Consider the following 26,876-nt stretch of genomic DNA (forward strand, 5'->3'; position numbering starts at 1 on the left):
ATGCACAACAACTCGTCTCACCATGATAAAAATAGTTGCATCTTCAACATGCACAACAATACCAATCGGCACCCATGCCAATGTACAAGCAACCGGCACTTGCATAAGCGCCCCTAGCTTCGAGGCTGAATCCTATTCCCGTTCGGACACAAGTCTCACAATTACTCCTATTTATACTAGCACATTTTGACACAGGTGAGGAGTACTACCCATTGCCTTTACAAGAGTTAAAGGGCTCTAACATTCACCTTGACCCTTTACCCACCTACTATGTCAAGCCCCTTTACTTAATGTTGGCATTCCATCTTTGTACCTTGACTTTCGCCCCTGCTGCCACCCTGCATCTTTATTGTTCCTTAAATGGATTCTTGAAGGTGAGGCTCACAGCCAACTTCATCATATTGATGCATTTGAAGGTGAGGCTCACAGCCAACTTCATCATATTGATGCATTTGTCAAGTCCTTTGGCTACCGATTCTAAGAAATCATCGAGTGGAAGCCTCACTGGGCTATTTTTCCTTTTGCCTCTTTGCACTTCGTCGGGGCCTTCTAGCTTCATCTTTATCTTTAGCTGCATCTTGGGGTGCAACACTTGCCCCAACTATAACTCTAGTGGTGTCTTCATGGCTTATGGTTGGTGTTTCCTCATGGTAGTGAGTGGTTGTATTCTTCATCCATTGTGCTTTGGGTGGATCCCTACATCTGAATTTTGCACAACAGTTTAAAGTTTTTGTTGTCCTCAACTATTGATATTCGAACCATCTTAGAGTAGCTTTCACTTTGAGTTTCAAGACTATGGATCATTTTGCTCTCAGTGTGAGCAAATGACTTTTGCACCATTTGGATCATTTCCTAGAGCATTTGGCATTCTACCATGCTTGCTCCATGTTCACGACGATGGACAGAGGGATGGGTGGTATTTAGGATGCTACATTGGGGTGTATGGTCACACCCTCCTTTACACACATAAAAAACCTAAGTGACTCCAAAGCTGCCACCTCTTACCCATCATAAGAGATTTCTTGGGTGGGCAACCTTGGTTGGCCAAGCTCTGGCACCTGTTGCCCAACCAATCGAATTCGAGTAAAGTCTCACGCTCCATTAAATGTGACCTTTTTATTGTTTGGGCGATGTGTTTTGCTCTTAGTGTGAGCAAATGACTTTTGCACCGTTTGGATCATTTCCCAGAGTGTTTGGCATGCTGCTGTGTTTGGATGGACAGAGGGATGGGTGGCATGATATTGATGCCTCCTTGCGTCGATTACTTGCCCATCGTCAATGGGTGGAGACATTTAGGATGCTGCATTGGGGTGGATGGTCACACCTGCCTTTACACACATAAAAAACGCAGGTGACTCCAAAGCTACCACCTCTTGGGCAACCTTGGTTGCCATTGCGCAACCCATCAAGTTCGAGTAAAGTCTCATGCCCAATTAAATGCGACCTTTTTATTGCTTGGGCGATGTGTAAACACCTGACATGTTTCGGCTGTCCACAGGTGCGCGGCGACAAAGGGGCGAGCTTTCGTGGCATGTAGGGATCCGAAGGATGGCCTTGTGGGCATGGGGCAGGCAGGCAGGAGAGGTTTTTACAACACCAAGGAGGACGTTAAAAGACCCAAAGAACACCCTTCCCTAACTCTTTTGTGTGGGGGGCATCCATTCCTGCTCCTCCTCTTCTTCATCATCTCATTTGTGTCCTCCTTTGCAGCTTCCATGGCTCCCCCTCGCATTTCCTCCCTCTAATCGCCCCCCTTCCTCCATGGGTTCCGAGAGCTTGGAGCAGATCCATGGCTCCCACAAGCCTCACCAGGTCGCCTGTGAGCCTCAGCAGCAGGACCTCGCCGCTCTCGAGGATAGCCTCAAGCAGCTGCCTCCTTCTTCTTCCTGCGAGCTTGATGCCGAAATTGAAGACTCCGCCGATTCCCCCAGCGCTGAGGCCGTTGCTGTCGCCTGCGATGCCGAGGATGTTGACGGTTTCTTGAGGGAGGCCCTGAATTCGCGAAATCGGCTGACGGGTAAGTCTTGTTCCCAGCTTTTTGCATTCGCAAACTTCTGCAATAGATCTATCGAAATGGTGTGGCATTTCGTAATCTCATTTTCTATTTCCACCCCATTGACAGTGCTAAGGTTAGAGCAAGAGGTCGAAAAGTTTATGCGGAACTCTACTCAACAGCAGCTTCAATTCAAGCCAATGCCCTCTTCGTATGTACGTCTTGCTGCTCATCGCGTGGCCCAGCACTATCATCTTCAATCCATGGTAGTCGATTGCAACGCAGCAGAGGGTACGACAATTGTTCTTCGTAAGACATCAGATAGCAGATTTCCTAATCTTCGGCTGGCCGATATCCCCTTAGATCCTGAACTACAGGAAAAGTCAGTGTCCGCCCCTTTGGACAAGGTTGCAATCAAACAGAGGGCAGGAATGTCCTCAAAGGCGAATGGTTATCGGAATCTGGCTGCTGACGGAGGGAGGATGAACCCAATGAAGACTGTGGAGGAAAGAAAGGAGGAGTACAACAAAGCCAGGGCCAGGATCTTCAGCAGTGTTGACTTGGTAGGCAGGGCTGTGGAGGAACATGGGGGGCCCGATGCTGTTCCTGTATATAACGCAGAAGAGAAGCTACCCGTGAATCATTTTCACGATGTAGTTATCAGAGGGGAACCCGCTTCAGATGGAGAGGGAAAAGTCACAGCGGAGGATGATTTCACACTCAGGGTAAAGATGAACTCCAACAGGGTGGCCATTTTTCGGGATAGGGAAAAAGACAAGAAAGATCCAGACTATGATCGTAGCTATGACAGGTAATGCATGCTCAATGTGGCCTCCTTTCTTTTGGAGGAAGGTGCAATTGTAGCTACAAGGGATGTAAAGTTTGTTATCTGCTTCTTTTGATTAGGTAATGAGACAGTTTATCTTTAAAGATGTGCAGAAACAAGATGCTCTCAGTCACAATGTGCGTCCCTATTTTTTGGGCAAGCAGAATATGATTTTCCTATTTGGATTTTACGGTGGACTCCATGGCATGGCTAGGGGTTTTTTTCGTCAAGTAGCTGCACCTGGAATCTATTGTGTCATAGTCGTGTGACATGCAAACTATATAGTTGTGCAGGGTACATAACAGACACCGATAGTAGGCACAGGATTTTTAATGTCGAGCAATTGCACCTAGCATCTATGTCGCCAAGTAGTCTGGTGAAACTTGCAAATGATGATGCTGTAGAGGATAAGTGATAGGAAAAGATAGTATCAAGTGCAAGTTACTTAAGGCGCTATAGGTGCCAGTGATGTTTTTCCTTTTTTCATGTTTTGGCCCTAGTTGCGGTCTACTATTAGCGTGTGAGTTTTTTCAAATTTTAGTGTTGCATTGCCCTATCAGCTACGCTGTACACAACTATTTGTTGGAGAGACTGAAACAAGATATCCTCTTCACAAGCAGATGTAGCTTGGATGCAGAGAAGGGGAGATTATAGTGCATTTAGAGTCAGCTTATCTCTATGTAACTGCCGTGTGAGATCCTGGATGTGGTGACCTGTTTTGCCTCAATGAACAGCTGCAAACTCTTACCGCTCCTTTCAGAGAGATTTGTTGTGACACATCAAATAAGGTAGGCTTGGTTTATAGCTATTTCTCACAATTTGCTACAAGCAGTCCAAGAAATCTCACACGTCTTGGAGATTTATTTCGAGTCATATGGGCTGTGTCCGTGCGGCACTTGTGGCTGCTGCCAAGTGTGGTCACATAGTGTCTTCATCCTGGAATGACGGCTGCCATGATAGGCTTAAATATAGTTGGCCTGTTCTTAGCTAAGGCAGAATCAGGAGCACTCCTGGTCTGACCTTGGTGCTACAGACTTGCTGACCTGATGCAGGCTAACTGCCCACCTGGACTGGTTGCTGATGTCAGCCTGTCCACTTTGTTTGTTGAATCTTCAGATGCTTGCTGCCTCTGCTTGCAGCCATTTGGGCTGCTCTACCCTTGTCAGGTGTTGTATGCCTGCTATGTCAATCTGCTGCTGGGGTTTTTGTTGCTGGAAGGTGGCTGATTTCGTAGCCATTGCTGCCCTCAAGCTGTTTCTATGCTTGGTATATGAAGGCCCTCTGAGACTATTGACCGTTGGACAATCTTCTTAACCATCCTTTTTGGCAATGACTCACTAGAGGGCTTACAACTTTGCTATCCTCAACCACATGGAACTGTGGCTAGCTTGGGATAGCTTGCCACATCATCTTGGAGAGGATGCATGTGATTGTTGAAATTAAGCCCTTAAAGGATCCCTTACAGTAAGCAATAGGAGGGAGGGCAACAGTGGCTTGTTAAAATGATGATAACTTTGTGATGCCATGCTTGCCTTTATGTTCCTATGACTACGATGCAGGGTTTTGACATTTGAGGTTGAAACCAAAACCACTATTCTTACAAAGCACACAAAATGGAACTTCACACGCACAGATGAAAAAGGCCTTATTTAGACAGGATTTTTTGGGACGACGGGGGCTATGGGTGGAGGCGGAGGCAACGAAGCACTAGACAGGGTGGCTACAAACTGAGGTGGAACACCAGATGGGGGGCTACAAAGGGCTACGCAGGAGGCTACAAAGAGAGAACTTTGTTCATAGCTAGTAGCTACAGAGAAGAGGTAAAGGAGAGGGAGGGCTATGCAGGAGGCTACAGAGAGAGAGAGAACTTGTTCATAGCTACAGAAGGGTGTCCATGACAAGATGCAATGCTTCTTGGTTCAGTAGAGTAAAATCTTACTGCTTGGTTGTATGTCCAGATCGCTTGGCCGCTCGCCTAGCATTGTCACAGAGCGTTCCAAGCTTGCTTTCACCTGCTCCAAGAATTTCTTTCTTTTTGGCTGCTTCAAGTAGCAAACCTTCGCTCGCTTTAGCCTTGACAATGCCTTAGATATTACCCTCTGCATTGCATGATTCCTTGAAGAACAAAGCTGCAAGCATCTCATACTTTTTCTTTTGCCACCAAGCTCAGTGCCATGATCATCCTTTGGGCTTTTTTCAAATTTGCATGAGACTCAAATCTGGTTTTCAGAGTCTCATTTACGACAGGATTTATGTGAGAAAATGAGAACACAAACGTTCCATGCTTGCATCCGGGTCACCGCCTATGCTTTGTCGTCTTCGGAGGTAAACATGCAAAATAGCAGCAAAAATAGGCAAGTGAACAGCATAGGCGTGGCGAAGATGATGACTTGATAGAGTTGCAGTTGGGGTGGGGTTGGGCAAGAGGCGATTTGGCGACTGATTAGAGAGATTAGAGATTAGAGTGATTTGGTGAGTGATTAGAGAGATTGAAGCATAGACCATGGGCCCATCCAGCAAGCGCACAAATGTGCTTCTCATCATCTCTGTAATCACTTCCTGATCAGCTAATGCAGGAATGATCTGCTAGTGCAGAAATGCATTCTTCATATGCTTTCACAGCCAGTTTTGACAACAGCGATGATGGACAGCAAGGTATCCACAAGAAATGTGCAACTGAAATGCACACTCCTCGCTTCCAACTCGAATTGTCGCTCAAAAAAACGATAATGTGAGAATTTCGATGGAATTACTGCTTCAGCCACCTTGTCAAAATATCTGCTCTCTCAGAGCATATCCAGCCATCAATCTGTGTTTGTGCCGAAACTAAACAGAAAAAATACAGATTCAGCAGCATGGAAGGAATCAAGAATGCATGCGGCGATCAAGGACAATGATGTGATAATGGAGGATGAGTGGAATTGAGGTGATTCTAGCAGGCTAGCGATGCTACCTCGCAGCACATGGTTACAAACGTGACGTGCGAAAAACTAGTATTAGAAGGGGGGGAAATAATCTTCAGAACAAGATATCCATGGCGGCACACAATTGTTTGAACAGTGCATTTTTGTTGAGATCAGCAATGGAGAAGAAGTGGACTAGAATGCGCAAGCTGAAGTCGAGGTAGCTGAATCAAGGGCCTGCTCTGATACCATGTTGGAATCCATAGTCAAAGAGAGAAGCAAGAAGCAATCACAAGATGAGGCAGTGGATGGAGGCACAAAGTGATGTTATGGATAAGATGTAAAACCAGTGTGCCGCATTTATAGGTTGGGCTAGGCCTTATCTTCTTCACACACATGCATCACACATGATGTCACTGGATGACCTCATGGGTGATGTGACAGGAATCAAATCTGATCTAATCTAACCCTCACACTCAAGGGAAAGACCCACACAAAAGTGGCCCATGTGACTCACATTGAGACTCATTCACACCCACAACCTAGGGACACTCACAAAAGGACTCTACACACCTTGGTTATGAGATTACCCCAACGGTGATTGCACTACGTACCATAATGAACTATAGTAATGTTGTGCTTGCTTCTTGGAAGAGCTGGGCCAAAAATGTCTATTTAGCTATTGTGGACTATTGGTGGCAAGAGAAGGAAGCACGAGGATGGAGGAATAAGCCAGCTCTTGTAAATTTTTCCTCCATAGTTCGAAGAGGGACAGTACAAAGTGTGTGAAGGAACACACAAGACTAGACACAACCAGACCTATGCGATGCAAATTTAGGGTTTTCACAACTCTTGAGGACATAGCATTACCACAGGGCAGGTCATAATTTTCTATTTGTCCATGAGCTGGTTGTTGACCTTATAGAGGCTGTTCCAAAATTGACACTAGACATTACATTAATAATTCTAATAATATTTCTTGCAGCCCTAGAGGCTTGCATTGCCCTACACTCTTCTTACCATCTAGTGCCTTTGTGAAGATATCGGCTACCTGTCGATTTGTAGTGTAAAAGATGAGGTCCACCTCTTGTTCTGTTACTTTTTTTCGCATAAAGTGAAGATGTTGTCTCTTGCAAGAAACACTCGATTCTTTGATAGCTTTTATTATTGCAAAACACTTATGTATAATTTTTGTATAGTTTTACATACTGCCGTGCTAGTTGCTTTATACTCTAATTTAGAGGCAAACTATGTAAGGGTTTGTTGCTTCTTACTACTACAGGTAATTGCATCTGATCTAACTAGGAACACATATGTAGATCTCCTTTCATACATTGAGCCCAGCCCAGTCTATATTTGTAAAACATTGAAATTGATGTTCACCTCTGGTATTAATCAACCCATAGTGCATGTTTGAAGATCTTCACTGTTTCTAGTGGTTGTGGCAGAAATAGACTTCCTTCATGTCTTGTATCCATGAAGGCTTCAAAGGTTTTGATTCATCTTTTAGAAGTTTTATGAGAATCTTCTTATCATGAAGCTGCTACACTTCAATACCCAAACAATAATTCTAAAGCCCTAATTTTGTTTGGATAGATTCATAGTCACAAGTGCACCATTGTTTCTAGCTATGAGTTATTATCAATATCAAACATATAGATACAGAAGCGCCAAATCTACACCTCTCCTAGTAGTAGAGATTTGGATTTGCGAAACTATTTCTTAAACCCCTTTTGAAGAATTTGAAGAAAGTGCTGATCTTTTTTTGCCATACATGATACCATGCTTTTGGTGCTTGTTTGAAGCCATATAGAGCCTTCTTTAGTCTACATAGAATGTAAGAAATCCTAGATTTACTATATTTAGAAATGTGCTAAGGAACAGAAAGGAGATTGAAATAGCAGAGAACAAGGAATAATTGTATTGCTTGAGTGTCTGTAGTGTGTCATCCATACAATTGGGACTCTCTTATATAGAGAGTGAAGAGTCACACATGAAAAGGTATGTACTCCAAAGTGTATGTGCATGAAGAGGTGTGTAGCCCTTGTGAAGGGTGTGACCCTTGATGAGAGGGTACATTACAATAGGAATGTCTCTTCCATAGAATGTCTCTTGTGAAGGGTTGTGCCTCATAGGAAGTGTCCCGTCGAAAGGGCATAGAGTTGTGCCTCATAGGAAGTGTCCCGTCGAAAGGGCATACCCTTCCACAAGTGTCCATTCATCAAACCATCCATAAGTCTAAGGTTTAGAGAAAGGAATACGTCATAGATTGTGACATCCCCTCCCACTCAAAATAAGACCCTGGTGGAGATAATGAACTGATGTAGAAAATATCACAGTAAATTCTGAAAATACTGCTGTAAAATGTCAAGGTACTGTTGTAAGTCTTCATTAGATTGCCAAGTAGCGTCGGAGTCGTCCAGATCTCGCCAAAGAACAAGGAATTCGGTGATAAGTCGATGTCGAGTTTCTCGCTGTCGATGGTCCAGAATACGCTCAGGAATAAGGAGAAAATAATTGTCTTCGATTTCTGGGACATAATCACCGACAGGAGAAACTGCTTCATCGCCTGGAATGTACTCTACAAATAACACCATGTCACGAGTGTTAATTCCAGGTGACGCCTATGTTTGTTGGCAGACTGTTGATACCGCTCTTGCGCTTTTCGCATATGATCCCTGACTTGGAGTAGAATGTCTTGCATTTCTTGAACCAGTTGATCGGCTAGGGCCACTCGATGTTGAAGTACAAAATTCGTTGGTACAATCGGAGTGTGTCCATAAGATGCTTGGAATGGAGTCATGCTGATGGCACTAAGGAAAGAGTTATTATAAGCAAACTCAAGGAGTGATAGATACTCTTCCCAAGCTGCTAGGCGTGACTGAATATAATGTCGAAGCATTTCTTCTAGAACTTGGTTGACTCTTTCAGTCTCGCCATCTGATTCTGGGTGGTAGGCTGAACTGAACAGTAGAGTTGTTCCCAAATATTCGAACAGTGAAATCCAAAAGTGACTTGTAAACTTAGGATCTCTGTCGGATATGATATTCTTGGGTAATCCATGGTGTCGGAAGATGTGAAGAGTTTGGCGATGTCCGGAGCCTATGCACTGCTTTTGCAAGCAACAAAGTGTGCCATTTTGGACAATCGATCAACAATTACCATAATCTGAGTGTTACTTCTGGAGGATCGTGGTAGTGCTGTAATGAAATCCATGGAAATACTTTCCCATCTTTCAGTTGGAACTAGAAGAGGCTGAAGAAGTCCTGCTGGAAGTCGTCGGCTTGCTTTCATTTGTTGACAAGATAAGCAAGATGTAACCATTTTGATGACGTCGCTTTTCATCTGAGGCTAGTAGTATGTTGCACTGAGTAACCTATAAGTCTTGTTGATGCCTGGATGGGCAGCATAAGGAACTACATGATGTTCTTTTAACAAAAGACGTCAAACATCTTTGTCATGTGGTACACAGACGCGATCTTGATAATACAGAAGGTCGTCCGTATAAGAATAGGATGAGAAAATCTTCTGTTCGGAAGTCGAAGGTTGATCTTTTAAAAGAACTTGTACTGCTGTGCCGAAGTCTTTATCATTGAAATACTTTCCTTTGAATGAATTTGGAACATCCACAGATAATGTAGAGATTACCATAGCTGATGCTAGAGTTAACCTGCTGAGAGCATCTGCAACTACATTGCATAGTCTTGGAATGTACTCAATGGTCATGTGAAAATTGGCCAGAAACTCAACCCAGCGTGCTTGTCGAGCGTTCATGACTGGCTGAGTAAAGATATACTTTAAAGAGTGATGGTTTGTTTTGACCATTGAGTCGGCTCCCATGAGATAATGTTTCCAAGAGCGATAAGCATGTACAACGGCAAGAAACTCCTTATCATAAACTGGGTATCAAGTTTGGATATCAAAATGTTTATGGTTGTCAAAAGCAATAACTCTGCCTTCTTGCATCAAGACTGCTCCTGTAGTGATGTCGGAAGCGTTGGTCATGACCTCAAATGGAAGGTTTGGGTCAGCAATAGCCATAACTGGTGTGGTAGTGAGTGCTTGCTTGAGTTTCGGGAAGCCACTGAAAAACTGCTGTGCTTTTCAATAATTCGCACATAGGAGCTGCGATTTCGGAAAACTGATAGACCTTTGTACGGTAGAAGTTTGCCAATCCGAGAAAAGAGCGGACATCATGAACATTCTTAGGAGTAGGCCAGTTTCGGATTACCTCGACCTTCTTGGGATCCACAGAGATGCCTTGAGCTGAAATAACATGTCCCAAATATTCGAGTTGGGTCTTGAAGAACTCACTCTTCTCAATGTTGATGTAGAGAGAATTTGCGTGGAGAACTTCAAAAACTTGGTGAAGATGTTGTTTATGCTCATGTAGGGATCTATTGAAAACGAGGATGTCATCGAGGTAAACGATGACGAACTTATCGAGGAAAGGCCCGAAGATGTTGTTCATTAGTGTCATGAATGTGGCCGGGGCATTGTTTAACCCAAAAGGCATGACCAAGCATTCATAGTGTCCATACTTTGTTCGAAAAGTTGTCTTGTACTCATCGCCTTCTCGTATGCGAATTTGATGATAACCTGAACGAAGATCAATCTTTGAGAATTGTGTTGCGTGTAGAAGTTGATCGGAGAGGTCATCAATGCGAGGCAATGGATACTTGTTTTTGATAGTGAGCTTGTTGAGGGCTCGGTAGTCGATGCAGAGGCGCATTGACTTATTCTTTTTTTCCACAAGTAGTACAAGAGATCCGAAAGGGCTACGACTGGGCCGAATGTGACCTTTGTCGAGGAGTTCAGTCATCTGTCTTGGGATTTCTTCATTTTGAGTGTAAGAAACCCGATAAGGAGGTTTTGACGGTGGATTACTGCCGGGAATAAGTTCGATTGGGTGATCCACTGGTCGTCAAGGTGGTAACTGCTTTGGCAATTCCTGTGGAAAAATATCCAGGTAGGGCTGGAAAAAAGGTTGGTTGAGGTATTTAGGAGGATCCTTTGTTGGTGTCTCCTCTACTGCGGTAACCAATAGAAGTGAAGTCTTTACTTGACGTTTAGGAACCCACTTCTTTACTTGTAGGGCAGAGGCAACTGGGGTTGAAGGAGAGTCCCTAGAACCAGTCAGCTCACTAAGTTTTCCTTGGTGGACAAACTGGATAGTATGGCTGCGAAAACTGATTGATGGATCATAGTCGTAGAGCCACTGTTGTCCAAGTATGACATAGTATCGAGAAAGAGGCATGATGTCGAAATTCAACTTATCCGTATAATGTTGGATGCGAAAAGACAAGTTTTTGATCCTGGTGTTGCACAAGAAGATAGTTCCATTTGCGAGTTCAATGTGATAGTCCATGAGACTAGGACTGGTGGTCAACCGAAGTTTGTTGACCATAGAACTAGCTAGGAAGTTAGAGAGCAGCCACTGTTGATGAGGATAGTGACCGTTGTTCCACGAATCGATCCTTGAACACAAAGTACTTGAGTGGCCAGGGAAGGTTCGGGGTTGCTGGCAAGGCTCAGGTGGATGGTATTTGTCATTCGAACATCTTTGCCTTTCTTGTCTTGTGCTGGGGTAGCATCTTCTGTTTGGGAAGTGCTAGGTTCCATATTGGAATTTTGCTTTGGTCGCTTGGGACAATCGAACCATCTATGGTCACATGTACAGATGGTACAAAGTCCTTTTGTGCTGGAGTTGTTCTTCTTGTCAGTGGCCGCACCTTTATGTTGAGGATGACGGTAATGACTTTGTGAAGAAAAAGAGACGCGATCCTTGGAGGAGTGCTTCTGTTGGAATCGAGCATATGATTTCTGAGACTTGTGGGGATCTTGAGACTGTCGCTGACCTTGATTACCCGAGTATTTTCTAAACCTGGGGTTATCTTGAGGGCGAGCACCTTTGGCCATAGTAGAGTTTTGTGTTCGATTAGCACTCTGCTTCCCTGTGTTTTGGAAATCTATAATGCGCTCTGCGTAAGCAATAGCGCCAGTTGTGGTGGTGATGTTTGCTTTAAGGACATCAATGCGTAACGAGGGATTTAGGCCTGAGATGAAAGCATGAAGGCGATCATCCTCAGTTAAACCATCAATCTCCAGCACCAATGTGGTGAACTGAGAGATATAGGAAGACAGGGAGCGTGTTTGCTCCAACTGTGGGAGTTTTGAATGTGCTTGGAAGTTCGCATTGGCAGGTATGAATTGCTTACGGAGCACGTGTTCAAAACGTTCCCATGTTAACACACTTTTGCCGTCCTTTAAGCATCTTTGCCACCATAGAAAAGCTGTATCCTTGAGGAGGGAGGCTACCAAGGCAATCTTTTTGCCTTCAGTGAGGTCAACAGTATCAAAGTACATGCATAATTTTGCGAGCCATTGGTCAACTGTTCGGCGATTTCGTTGACCAGTGTAGGCTTCCGGAAGTTTGATGTCAAGTCTTTTAGTTTTGGAAGCTTGGAGTATGTAGGCCATCTTTTGGTGGTTCTAGTGATGCCCTATAGGCCATGGTATGTGCCTTGTAAGCATAAGTGTAGGCACTAATAGTGTTAGTGCCTTCTATGCCACATAGGACACTTAGTCCTATGTGACACCTAGGACACTTAGTCCTAGGCCTAGATACAAGTACTTTGTACTTGTGTTTTGCAACATCTATCTATCTAAGTTTGACGTGACTTCTCTTCGACTCGTCCTGTACGTGCACTCTCACTCTCTCTCTTCGTTTCGCATCTAAAGTGGTATCAGAGCAGGTTTTGCTCTAGCCCTGTAGCTCTCCTCAGCCCTGAGCCTCCATTGCTCATTGGAGATTTTTCTGCCTTGTTGGTCGACAAGTAGGCGTCGTACAGTCCGTACCTTCTGTACCTTCTGTACAGTTTCTGCGTACATTTTCAGATCTGGTTCGAGGCCCTTCAGCGCTATCTGCTCCGTCGTACCTTCAGAGTCGTACGTACATTCAGTTCGTACCTGCGCATCGAGGGTCGTCGTACGGAAGTCGCCGTATGCCGTATGCCATACTACAGTCGTGCATCTACACGTACATCCGTCGTACCCGTACTCTGCTCCGTACATTGGCCGTACCCGTACTTTGCTCTGTACTTTGCATCGTACAATCGCCGAACTCGTACCTTCAGTGGTACACCGTACAGCCACCATACAGGGTCGTACCTTCAGTAGTACACTGTACGTCCGTACAGCCGTACAACAGTACTTAAGCTGACAGTACAGCTGTACGTTGTACTTGAGCTGTCTGTACAGCTTGATTGCAGGACATTGAGTCTTTTGCAGGATATTGAGTCAGATTTGCAAGACATTGGGTCACATTTGCGAGATTCCAGCAAAATTTGGGGCTTTCCCACATTTGCCCTCTTTTTGGCCTATTTGCCCTAAATAAATTTGGGGCTTTTGCCAAATTTGCTGTTTTTGCGTCAGATTTGCATACATTGGGTCACATTTGCAAAAATTTCAGCAAAATTTGGGGCTTTTCTGAATTTGCCCTCTTTTTGGCCTATTTGCCCTCAATAAATTTGGGGCTTTTGCCAAATTTGCTGTTTTTGCAGTGAACATTGCCTATCACAGTCACATTTGGGTCAGATCTGCATTTGCCCTTTGATTTGGGTCAGAAATTTGTAGATATTTACTGTCATTTTTGGGACAGCCAGCTTTTTACAGTGATAGCCTTGAGGCTTTTGGGTTTTCAGGTCTTTTACAGGTTATCACAGTTGCTATGGCTGGGAACAATCAAGACTTATTTGGAGTTCTTCGTGAAGATGATAAGTTGGATGGCACCAACTATCCGATGTGGTCGTATCTCATGAAACATATTCTTGTTGCAAAGCATTTGTGGAATATTGTTTCTGGGGCTGATCTGAGGCCAGCCAATGCTACAGTGGTTGGTTCTACTGCTGCACCTTCTGCAGGTGGTACTCCTCCTGATGCCTCTTCCTCTAGCACTCCTGCTGCTGCTCTTCCAACTCAAGAACAGTCTAGATGGGATGCAAGAGATGCAAATGCACATTCATGCATTGCTTTATCATGCAAGAGAATCATTATTCCACACATCCGTTCTTGTAGGACAACAAAGGATGCTTGGGATAAATTGGCTTCTCTATATCAGATTCGCAATGAAGCTCGTGTTGCATATTTGAGAAGGCAATTACAGGAAGTGAATATGAATGAAGGTGAGTCAATGGATGCATATTTGACAAAGGTCAAGGACCTCATGGAACAGCTTGCTAACATTGATGAGGTGGTGCCAAATTCACAGCTTGTCAGTACTACATTGAATGGACTACCAGATACATATCAAGGGTTTGCTACAACCCTTCGATTAGTGGCCATGGGTAATCTAGACCACTATTCTTTTGATCAGCTAGTTACTTTGCTTTTGCAGGAAGAGCAAAGTAGAGCTAACAGACAAGCCATTATTCCTGATCATGCATTTGCTTCACAGCAGACAGGAAGAGGCAAGGCTTCCAAGCCTATGGGCAAGCCAAAATCTGCGCAGAGCAGCTGCAATTCCTCTACGCATAGCAGCTGCAATTTCTCCCATGCATCTAAAAATACAGCAGATAAGGGAAAGAAGAAAAGATGCAACTATTGTCGCAAGCCTGGACATGACATTTCAGAATGCAGGAAGCGCATTGCTTCGGAGAAAAAGAAAGCAGGATTGACAGTTAATGCCTCACATGCCATTGAATCCCATGAGCCAGCAGATGCTTCACATGCACATGCTCTTCAGGATGATTGGGCATGGGCTGTCCATTGCTCATTTGATCCCTCCAAAGCTGATGCACTTTTTACTGCTAATAATGCTCAGTCCTGGTACTTTGATAGTGGTGCTTCCAAGCATGTCACATCTTGCAGACAGTTGTTTCATTCTCTAGCCGATGCACCTCGAGGGGGGACTGTTACATGTGCCAATTATGCTTCATATGCTGTAAAAGGAGTTGGAGATGTGCAGCTCACATCCATTTCCAGCCATCCTGTCACTCTGACAAATGTTCTTTTTGTGCCTGGAATTGAAGTCAACTTGATTTCAATTTCAGCAATTGCTACTTCAGGTTTCAGAGTAATTTTTGATGGCTACGGATGCCTAGTATATGATCTTCGTGATGACAATGCCATAGTTCTCACTGGCACTTTGCAAAAAGGGCTTTATCACCTTGATCATCATTCAGCTGCACTTTCTACTGAAGCATTGGCTATTTCAGATTCACAGCTTGCTGAAACTCATCTTTGGCATGAGAGAATGGGCCATCTCAATTATAGAGCTCTTGCAAAGCTACATTCACAGCAGATGGCAAATGATGTACCTCAGACTCACACAGTTTCTAAACATGTGTGTGAGGGTTGTCTTTTGGGTAAGATGCATCGATTTCCTTTTCAAAAGAATTGTCCAAAACTCTCACAAAGGAATTGCAGCTAGTACACAGTGATGTCTGTGGCCCAATGAGGACAAATGCCATTGGAGGATACAAGTATTTCATGACTCTCATTGATGATTTCACAAGGTATTGCTGGGTATATCCTTTAAGGCCAAATCTGAAGTTTTCTTATGCTTTCAGAGATGGCTGAATATGGTTGAGAATGAATCAGGATGCAAGCTTATCACCCTCAACACAGATAGGGGGGGTGAGTATATGTCAAAGGAGTTTGATGCATTTCTATCCTCACAGGGCATTATTCACTCATGCACTACTCCTTACACTCCTCAGCAGAATCTTGTTTCTGAAAGAAAAAACAGGTGCACAATGGAGATGGCCAGATGCATGCTTAAGGCCAAGTCTTTGCCCAATAAATTTTGGCTTGATGCAGTAATGTGTGCCAACTAGTGTGCCAACTATGTGCTGAATAGATCACCTACACGGGCATTAAAGACTATTACACCTTATGAAGCATGGAAAGGTAGGAAGCCTTCACTTTCACACATGAAAGTTTTTGGGTCTCTTGCATATGTTCATGTACCATCTCAGCTGAGACATAAGCTTGATGACAAGGCAATCAAATGCATATTCATTGGTTACAGCCACGAGAGCAGAGGGTATCGGTTATATCAACCAAATACTGGGAAGATTATTGTCAGTAGAGATGTGATCTTTGCTGAACATTCAGCATCTCCTCTTGTGGACTGCAAAGCAAAGCCAGATATTGACATGTTTGATGCCTTTGAATCTTGGTTACCTCTGCCATCATCAGAAGAGGATTTTGAGCAGCAACATGAGCCTCCTGCAGGCCCTCCACTAAGCAATAATCAGCCACCACCTCATGCTGATTTGCAGGTTTCTCTTCCGGCACAAAATGATCCCACTACTCATGATGCAGTCATTGAAGAAAGAGCTGTCAATAGACAACAAAGGCAAGTTCCCAGATGGCTTCTTGACACATTGAGGGACAGCAAACAAGATCAGCCTTTTGCTGCCCGAACAAGATCAGGGAATAGACAGCATGGTCACTTTCTTGAGTTTGCACTCCTTGCTACAGCTTGCAATGAAGAGCCTTTGTGCCATAAAGATGCTTTTGACAGCAAAGAGTGGATGGATGCAATGAAAGCTGAGTTACAATCTATTGCCAAAAATGACACTTGGGAATTAGTAGATCTCCCACCTGGCAAGCATGCCATTGGAACGCGCTGGGTCTACAAATTAAAAAGGAAATGTGATGGCAGCATAGATCGATACAAAGCCCGTCTTGTTGCAAAAGGGTATGCCTAACAACAAGGCATTGACTTTGAGGAGACATTTGCTCCCACATCCAGGATTACTACCATTCGATGTGTCATTGCCATTGCAGCTCATCATCATTGGCAAGTACCAACTTGACATCAAGACTGCCTTTTTTCATGGGGATCTACAGGAAGAAGTCTATGTCACACAACCTCCTGGCTTTGAGGTTGTTAATTCTGAAAATAAGGTATGCTGGCTTAGAAAAGCCCTTTATGGTTTGAAGCAGGCACCTAGGGCATGGTATGCCAAAATTCATGCACACTTACTATCCCTTGGTTTTCAGAATAGTCCTACAGAACCCACTCTTTATTTCCGTGGGAGTGGATCTGATTTTTTAGTGCTGATTTTATATGTAGATGATATGCTTATCACGGGCCCAGATACTCAGCAAATTGCAGCTTTCAAGGCTGATTTGCAGCAGATTTTTGACATGTCAGACATGGGACAGCTCCATTATTATTTGGGCATTCAGTTTGCTCATGTTGAGGGGGGTATCATGATGTCTCAGTCCAAGTATATTGGACAGCTCCTTGATCGTTTTCAGTTTGAGGATTGCAAGCCAATCTCTACTCCAGTGGACCCTGGCTTCAAATTCTCAGCTCATGATGGGAGCCCACCATGTGATATCACTCTTTATCAGCAGGCTGTTGGATGCCTTATCTATTTATGTCACACCAGACCTGACTTGCAGTATGCAATATCTAAGCTCAGCAGATTCATGCACATGCCCAGTTCACAGCATTGGCAGACAGTGAAGAGAGTCTTCAGATATCTCAGAGGTACTTAGGATTTAGCCCTCTTCTATGGTGATCAGGATTCACTTACCATGCATGCTTACACGGATAGTGATTGGGCAGGATGTTCCGACACCAGAGTGTCACATGCTGGCAATTGTTTTTTGCTTGGCAATTCATGTATTTCTTGGCTCAGCAAGAAGCAACCGACAGTTGCCATGTCTAGTTGTGAGGCTGAGTACAGGGCAGCCTTCACCGCTACAGTAGAGTGTGTTTGGCTTCGACAGCTACTTACAGATCTTGGTATTTGCCAGACATCCTCCACTATTGTCTACACTGACAGCCAGAGTGCTTTGGCCATTGCTCGTAACCCAGTGTTTCATGCGCGTACCAATCATATATGAAGTTGACTATCATTATGTTCGGGAGCAGTTGTCAGCAGGAGACATAGAGTTGTCCTATCTTCCCACAGAGGACAACATCGCAGATATGTTTACAAAGGCACTTCCTCGTCCGAAGTTCGAAGTCTTCCAACAGGCTTTACACTTGGTTCCCTTTGTTACATGATCTGACATTCCTTGTACATTCATAGGTGGCTATATCCTTTTGGATGAACATGTGCCACCATGACCAGAAACTACCAGGTATTCTGAGACGTTTCCAGAGTACTTCAACCCATCCCATGGAGGGGGGTTTGTAGGCCATCTTTTGGTGGTTCTAGTGATGCCCTATAGGCCATGGTATGTGCCTTGTAGGCATAAGTGTAGGCACTTATAGTGTTAGTGCCTTCTATGCCACATAGGACACTTAGTCCTATGTGACACCTAGGACACTTAGTCCTAGGCCTAGATACAAGTACTTTGTACTTGTGTTTTGCAACATCTATCTATCTAAGTTTGACGTGACTTCTCTTCGACTCGTCCTGTACCTGCACTCTCACTCTCTCTCTTCGTTTCGCATCTACAGAGTAAACGGTAGAGGGCACGGAGTTCAGTGTTTTCTATCTCAGGTGGGAATGAATCCGCATAGTCGTTTGGTTGCATCACGTCATCCTCTGTATGTGTGGTACTGCGAGAATGTTGGAGTTGTTGGACTTTCTGGACTAAGTCGGAGATGTTGTCCTAAAGCTAGGAAATTTAAAGTTGCAGTGGTGTTTCGCCTTGTACGTTGACTTCAGGGGCCTTTTTTGGACTTGAGTCATTGATCTCTGGAGAGGCTGCATGCGAGCGTTGCGACATATCTGAGGTCCCCGTGAGAAAAGCACGAACCTGCATCCTAGTTTGTACCATTCTTGGAAGAAGAATCGGGCTGCTCCTTGAGGTTGCTCATGTTGGAGGGGGCAGGCGAGGCAGGATGGAACCAATTGTGGAAATCTGGTAAAGGAGGTCCTGTTTGAGGTAACACTGGTGATGCTAAAATGGGTGTTACTGCTCGTGAGAGTACAGGAGTAGGTTGCAGAGTCCACGGATTTGAGAAGGGATACAGAGCTGCTGTCGGAAGTGGAGGATATCCAAGAGAAGGAGTGCCTTCAGAGTGTAAATACTGTCTTGGGGAATGTACAACATGTAAAGGAGGATATCTGGGAGCTGAAGGAGGTGGAGAGTACCTTGGAGATGCTGAAGCTGAGGGGTGAAATTCTCTCCAAAGATGGACAGCAAACTCGTGAGGAATATCGGGTTCTGGGTATCTTTGTGTCTCGTGGAACACAACCTGGACTGTGCTGAGGAAGTAATGTAACTCAGGTGCCTCACGCAGAAGGTATAGGATGTGGTCCAAATCACTAGTAGGGCACGTGACAGAAGACCCACGATGCCAAAGCTCCGAAATGGGCTGGTTGTGCAATCTGAACACGATATTGTGTGGTAGATGATGCCTGAGGTGTCCTTGAAAGGCTGGGTGAATTACCAGGGATTTCCATGCTTTAAGGGAGCGTCTTTCATTTGCTGTAATCTGATAATAACAAGAGAATCCTTAGAAGTAGAATGGAAAGAATCCACTTGGCATAGATTTAATCTGCTAATTTGTTGCGTAGAAAAGGTCTGCAGATTTCTGTCCGGAGGTCCATGTTGCAGTGGGTTGCGAGGAGCAGATCTGGGCCTGGCTGGTCCGGATTGGAAAACAGCAACAGCGCGCGTTTAACCGGCAGTCTGAATCATGTTAAAGTGGCTGTACCGCTGCTGATCTGGCAGATAAGATGGCGAAAAAGAGGGGGCAGACTGCGTATGGTGAAACAGGCTGCTGGTATCCAATGCTGGATCGCGATAGAGGGCTGGCGAACCAGGCTGCAGGCTTCCAAGGGCGGGATCGTGATAGAGGGCTGGCGAACCAGGCTGCGGGCTTCCAAGGCTGTTTTGCGGCAGCAATGGCAAGGCCTGGCAGGAAACCAGGGCAGCAAACTGGCGGGGGCAGGGCAGCAAACCGGCGAGGGGGCAGGGCAGCAAACCGGCGAGGGCAGGAGGGCTGCGTAGGGAGGCGAGCTTGCTTGGTTCCAAAAGGTGTGCCTATTCGAAGGGGTGTGACCCTTGGAATAGGTGCACCTTTTCATGAAGGGGTGTGTCCCTGTTTTTAAAAGGGGTGTCCCCACATGAAGAGGTGTGTCCTTTTTTCCACGATGGGGTGTGTCCCTTGGGTGAGGAGTCAAAACATTTCATCAAAAGGTGTGTCCGATGGTGGAAAAGGTGTGTCCCTTGGTTTTGGGACAGCCCAAGCACATGAAAAGACACGATTTTTGTCGTGTCCATTCACATCAACTCGTGATGTGTGGGAGATGGAGAGGCCATTGATGACTTTAGGCAGGGTTGGCACTAAAAATTTTTACGCTCATTCTCTCCATCTCTTCCATGCACAATGTGTTGGATATCCTTCTAGCGGAAAGAGATGTATCATGTAGGCGCTAGAAGGTGGGTGGCATTTCCTACAGGCAGGAGCAAAATTTGCTCTGATACCACTATAAGAAATCCTAGATTTGCTATATTTAGAAATGTGCTAAGGAACAGAAAGGAGACTGAAATAGCAGAGAACAAGGAATAATTGTAGTGCTTGAGTGTCTGTAGTGTATCTGTAGTGTGTCATCCATACAATTGGGCCTCTCTTATATAGAGAGTGAAGAGTCACACATGAAAAGGTGTGTACTCCAAAGTGTATGTGCATGAAGAGGTGTGTATCCCTTGTGAAGGGTGTGATCCTTGATGAGAGGGTACATTACAATAGGAATGTCCCTTTCATAGAATGTCTCTTGTGAAGGGTTGTGCCTCATAGGAAGTGTCGCGTCGAAAGGGCATACCCTTCCACAAGTGTCCATTCATCAAACCATCCATAAGTCTAAGGTTTAGAGAAAGGAATACGTCACAGATCGTGACATAGAAGCTCCTTTAGTCCACATAGAAGCTGCTTACGCCCTTTTTCTCAAAGCCTTTAGGCTTGTCAACATAGACGTCTTCTTTCAAATAGCAAGGAAAAAATGCAGATTTGATTCCATGCGAAGATGGGCCATCTCTTTTGTGCTGCAATAGAACACAATGTTGTGATAGTGTTTAGTTTTGGCACGTGAGCAAAGATTTAATATACTTTAATTCTCTATCCTTTGTCTAATAGCATTCCCTTGGAACATTTGCATATTGCCTTAAGAGTCATTCTTGGGTCTATAGATCCATTTAGTGCCAATGAGATTCTTCTCTTGTGGTAACTTACGTAATTCCCATGTAGCGTTCTTCGTTATAGGATTATATTGAAGGCTTTTGAAACCCAGATGGCAGCTTATACTTGGGTATTGATGAGAACACAGGTGTACCTTTGCTTACTAAGTCCCTTTTCTTCTTTTGTATTATCTCATTTACTCACTTTTTTGTCTAAAGTCGCTTACAAGCTTCCTTCTTTTCTTTGTTCATTTTCTTATACTATAAAATTTTTCAACTTGTAAGATTGGATATATTCTAGTCTTATGAAGGTATACATTATACTCGAGGCTTCATGGAATCCTAGGTGTAGTCACACAAGGATTTGTTAATCATTGTCAAAGGCTTGATCATCATGGCACACCAATTGTCACTTCATTGGAGTGAATATTGCATGAGATAGTGCCCTCATTTTGTTGTGCTGCCATAGATCGTTACATCCCATTGGAGTTGGATTAACAAAGAAGATTCTTTGTTAGATATGCTGTCATGGGCTCCCACTCCCACAATAGTGGCTACTACTGTATACGGAAGAGTGTTGTTAGCAAGGCTAAGCTTAAAGTCTTCCCATTGTTGCCAAGTCATAAGGTAAAGGTCGAGCTTTGATACCACGTGTTGTGCCTATTGCCATCATCCACGTGAGCACAAAGCGCAAGGAGTCATCACGTATGAGGGTTCTAATTCTAGTCATCGGAGAGCCAGGAATCGTGAAGAGTGTTGAGATGGATACACCTTGATCCCGATCCCCCCCCCCCCTGCCGCGCCCCCCAAACCACCCTTGGTTAACATAGTAGCATTAAGTAGTAGTCATTGCATGTGGATTGTAACATGCAGAAGTAAATAGAGAACTCAAGCATGAAGGACACTACCAGTGTAAACTGCTTGATCCCGATCCCCCCCCCCCTACCCCGCCCCCCAAACCACCCTTGGTTAACATAGTAGCATTAAGTAGTAGTCATTGCATGTGGATTGTAACATGCAGAAGTAAATAGAGAACTCAAGCATGAAGGACACTACCAGTGTAAACTGCTTATATTTATGATATATAAGTGGTGGTGAAAATGCCCTAACTACTGATTGTACATGAGTGCCAAATCGGCATACAAAAATGAGCTGGAAATTCCCTATCTAAGGCGGAAACCGTGATTGGGGGAGGATGACCTGTAAATAGGCTGTCCATGAGGCGCCCTGGTTGCATGGGTCTCTGCTCAAATTGGTGGCTCTAGGTTGGGAAAACCTGAGGAGAAATGGCCAAAACTGAATGGGGACTGAGGGGCAAACATGCCCTTAAATAGGGCTGAAAAAACAGCTGACTGGCTGGTGGTTTGACCGACCACACCAATCAGTTGATTGACCTGCTTGGTCGGGTCTTTTGACCTGACTTGTCAGCGTTGGGCGACCCAGTTTGCCCATGCCCTGAATCCTTTCTGGGAAGTGATGCTTGTGCAGCCAGGTGTCACTCCCACCTATGTCTGGCATTGATGCACGTGACATTTTCCTTTATCAAACTTGTTACTAGGTGGATACATTGCAACACTTTGTCTTGGCGTCCCGAAATGCTCCACCGTGGCCTGTGACTTTGGGGATCTGGGAATGGATCCACGTAGTTTGTGCCTTGTCCTTGGACTAGGGCTCATAATGGGCAGCAGCATACGACAAAATACCTTGGGTCAGAATGTGTGTCACAATGCACTTTTACAATGTGTTTGTAAGAATATCAAAGTGCAAGACTGATTTAGCAAATAACAAGAGTGGTTAGCCTAATGAGTTGCATTGTAAGTCGCATTTCATAAATAAGCATCTTTATATAAATGGTGCGTTGCCCTATCAGCTAGATTTAGATGCTCGTTTGGGAGAGACTAAAATGAAATTGTTTAGACTTCATAAGAAGTTGTAGCTTGAATGAGGAGATTTGGACTACTCCTAGATTAGCCTTCTCCTTTAGTGCTAGCCTTTGTCATCGCTGAGTTTTTCCTTCACCTTCGGAGGGCCGATAGAAACTTAGTACGAAGACTTTGTATACATGGATGCTCAAGTATGTGTGGGTGTGTGGATTTGTATGTGTGAGAGCATATTTTTATACTATGGTCTACACCCACTGTTGGGCGTTGATGACGTCAGTGGGGATGTCATAGTAGCTAGTCCTTGCTATGCGTGATGGAGTTTATGGTTTTCAATCTTATGAGTAACTATCGTGAGATTGAAACTGCACTATGTTGTGTTTTTAGAGGATGAGTTTGGGAATGTTCCTGGATTCATCTAGGTATATAAGCATCTTTATATACTACACATAATAGCCACAAAGTGTTGTATCTTAGCAATACTAAAATTCTATTATAGGAAAAAGCCACCATATCACAATAAAGGCTACAATTAAAAGAATTTAAGTGCTTTGGATCTCAACTATTAAAGCAAGTTGTGCATTGTATCTTACTTTTATAGTTTTGAATTATCCCATATATAACTGTTCTACATATAACTTTCTTTTATTTGTATCACGTGTTTATGATGAGAGGCACTCTATAAGTATAATTTAGACATTTGAAGTTTCTTGTAACATCAATTAACCCTTGTATCATGAGAATAGTTTATGGTTTTCAACCTTGTGAGTGACTATCATGAGATTGAAGCTGCACTATGTTGTGTTTTTAGAGGATGAGTTTGAGCATGTTCTTGGATTCATCTAGATATATAAATTACAGCATAATGAACAATCAAAAAAAGGTTTGAATTTGGTGTTATACATGATATTAGGTCCCCTTAAAACTCATGCTACTCCATAATATCCTTTTGAAGGCATTTACAGAGTATGGTTGAGTGTGGAACTTATTAGACATGTTAAAGAATTTTCAAAAGATCAAATTTTGCCTCGCTATTATCATCCACTCAAATTATGTTTAATGCCATAAGTTTTAATAAGTATAATTGTAGAGCTACAAAGCAATCTAAACATATGTTTTATAGTTACCCCTAGACTCTAGGACTTCCAACCTCTAAATTAAGAAATATGGCCATTTTATCTAAAACGTAAGAAAACAGCTTGAAATTTCAGTGTTAGGTTGACATCAAAACTTTAGGTAGAACTCAAAGTAATAGGTGTGATTTCCAATCCATAATAATTCTAAGTTTTTTTCAGCATATAAGCTATTATGGCAAATAATAAAGACCCCAAAGTACCTTATCAATGCCTTTGAAGAATTCTAGGAAGTGGCTAAGTTAAGAGGACATGTAATGACTCCTTACATATTGTATTTGTGTTACTCATGAGAAAGATATACTCGGCAACTTTTGTTAATAGAGCATCATGTAGTACTATCTCTGCATTGTGCGTGATCTCTATGGCTCTAGATCCATTGCTCCTCACATCCTCTTCCTGGTTATCCTCTTGTCCTCCTTTCGGCTAGCTCCTCCACTCCACTATTACCTGGTGCCAACTTAAACATGTAGAAGTCTGTGACATGCTGTTGTGTTGGATCTAGCTCAGTCTCCTGTGTCAATATCACCCATAGCTACTAGGGAATGTTCATGCTAAAGGAACACCGATTTCTTGGGGAACGGGAATGCCCAAAATCCTAGTGAACGAGAACAGGAAGGGAATGTCATGTCACCATACCCATAAGCAAACACACTATTCTATAATTAGAAACCTTGAACTTCAGAATTTAGAAACCTTAGACTCAAAATTCAAGAAAAGTTGCTTACTGAATTCACATCTCACAGCAAGCTACAACATGCAAATAACCTAATGGTGCAGGGCATTTGAACGTAAAGTGCTCCTTTGTCTCAGTCTCCTGCTATTAGAAGGGTAAGGCTTTAGACACCGCCCAAGCCCCTGCCCGTCAAGCCTCTGTTACAGGGGCATGGCACCAAAAAAGGGGGGTGGACAAAGTTGGGCAGCCAAAACCCCCCGCCCAAGGGACTGGGTGGGGGTTTTACATAGGTGAAGGCATTTATTGCATCAAGGTTGGTGGGGCTTGAACCTACAATACCTTGCCACATACTTTGTAATGGCTTGGGCGGTGTGTAATGATCCCCACTTGCCAAAAGGGGAAAAAATAGAGGCTTGGGCGGGCAGGGGCTTGGTCTGTAAAGACCCTTATGTATTACATCAATTATAGACGGAGTGTCTCCACGTATATGTTGGTGTTTTAGCCAATTCTAAATCTTTAATGAGAGCATTGCCTTCATGATATATTGCCCACTTGCAATCCTTTCAAGCTTCCTGTACTTTTTGAAGTTCATTAGTCTTCTTCATAAGCTGTTGATGGCAAATTCTGCTGCTCTCCAGATCCTAGTGCCTTTTCAAGGCTTTGGTTTGGCGAAGGATTGCCACTGTATCCTCTTGTTCCTTGGCCAACCTGTCTCTCGTGCCTTGGTACCAAGTCTTGGACTCATGCTGTACGAAACCTGTTTCGTTTGCCATGCAAGTCTCTTACAATGGCCAGTTTAGACCGACTCGGACTCATAATGTCAGCTATTTTTGCCAGTGTTGTGGATACTGTTCTAAACTTACTGTGATTTGATTGCAATGAAGGAGTGGACATATAGAAATGCCTTGTTCCCTTACTGTGTGCACCAACCAGGTCTCCAATTACTCGTGTGTCTCTCTATGTAAACCTTTGTGCCCCTGGCGTGTCCCCCTACCATCCAGGGAAATGTGGACACCCAAACCCATGCTAGTGAGGCTGGCTCACGTCGAAGCACTGACCAAATCCTTCTTCTTTCCTGACCTCCTGTATCCTAGTACTGGCCCATGGCAGTTTCGGGTTTGACATACTTTCACACGAGGTATGCATGTTGTCTTCTCTTTAATGTGGCCTAGTACTTGCTCATGGTGTTTTGAGGCTTGACATAATTCTATAAAGTTTATGCATAATCTTATGTTAGTGTGTGCCTATTTTGTAATGGTAATTTTACAAATTGATGCTTTTTGGGTCTGCAGGTACTCTCAACGCTTCAATCCTGGTTTTGGAGTTAATCTTGGGCCTTTTAGCATGCATGGAATCTATGGTCCTGTTTGGACTTACAATAATGAGTTTCCACACTTAGAAGGATCCCGACAGCTGCATGCTCGTGTAGATCAGGCATCTCACATAACTGGTCAGCATCTACGAGGTCCATGGGTAGGCTCTACTGGGTCTTTAGGTTTCGGGTATCCGGATGCATTCTTCGGGCATTTCACCCCAGGGCACATCAGTTTGCATTCTGGTTCAGATATGTACCTGCAGACACCAGGGTTAACTCGTGCAGCTCCATATAGTTACATTGAAGAACGATTTCAACATTCCTCTCAGGTTGTATTTTGGTGTCGTTACTTTGATGTACTTTATTTGGAACTAGAATAGACAAAAGTGCTTGTATAGTGTACATTTTCCCCTACTTTCTTTTGTTTGAAATACCTAACTTTTATTCTGGAAATTTATGTCAGCCATGTTTGCAGCCTGAAGCAAGCTTCAGGGAAGCTAGGCGCTAATGGTAACATGGGCCTGCCTGCCTGTTCTAGACTGTATGCAGCTGAGTGTGCAAAGATTGCACATTTTCTGTGTTGTACTTTATTTCTGACTCCATAAGAGCTGGCAGGAGTAGCCTTGTAACAGGTGCGTGTCTTTTGGTGGCATGAGAAGTTGTATTCAATTCAAATGGTATATGTACCTCTGAACCATAGCAACAGTTTTGGGCATGACGCCGTGACATTTGAAGCCCTTTGGAATTTATGCATTTTCTTTTCGTCTGTTTTCCCAGGGCCAGTTGTTAGTCTTTAGTCTGTTGTAGGATTGAATATGGCCTTGCCTTGCTTATGTCATTTACGACTTACAACTATACTTCTACATCTCTGCAATGTCACACAATTTGACATTTCACGAGTAACAAAACTTTAGAAAACTTTCAACTTTGATGTCTCTTGTTGCATTTGCTAATATGTTTATGGAGGTACTGAGATCTGTTGTCTTTAGAATCTCTTTCTTACTTTTTGCACTGACCGGTGATATTCTACATTGGGATACTCAGTCATCCACAA

General features: G+C 43.8%; 1 protein-coding gene across 1 annotated transcript; it reads left to right on the forward strand.

The window, feature by feature from the left end:
* The first annotated feature begins 1,629 nt into the window (after positions 1-1,629).
* LOC147884526 (uncharacterized) lies at positions 1,630-26,593 on the forward strand. Its single transcript, XM_087397659.1, has 4 exons — positions 1,630-2,017; positions 2,123-2,804; positions 25,800-26,151; positions 26,286-26,593. The coding sequence occupies exons 1-4, from the start codon at positions 1,762-1,764 to the stop codon at positions 26,328-26,330; spliced, it is 1,335 nt and encodes a 444-aa protein (XP_087253785.1). The 5' UTR covers positions 1,630-1,761; the 3' UTR covers positions 26,331-26,593.
* The last annotated feature ends 283 nt before the right edge of the window (positions 26,594-26,876 follow it).

Source organism: Dipteris shenzhenensis, chromosome 26, assembly GCF_047967505.1.
Source record: "Dipteris shenzhenensis isolate YYH24624 ecotype China chromosome 26, Dip_SZ_1.0, whole genome shotgun sequence".
Classification (NCBI taxonomy): domain Eukaryota; kingdom Viridiplantae; phylum Streptophyta; class Polypodiopsida; order Gleicheniales; family Dipteridaceae; genus Dipteris; species Dipteris shenzhenensis.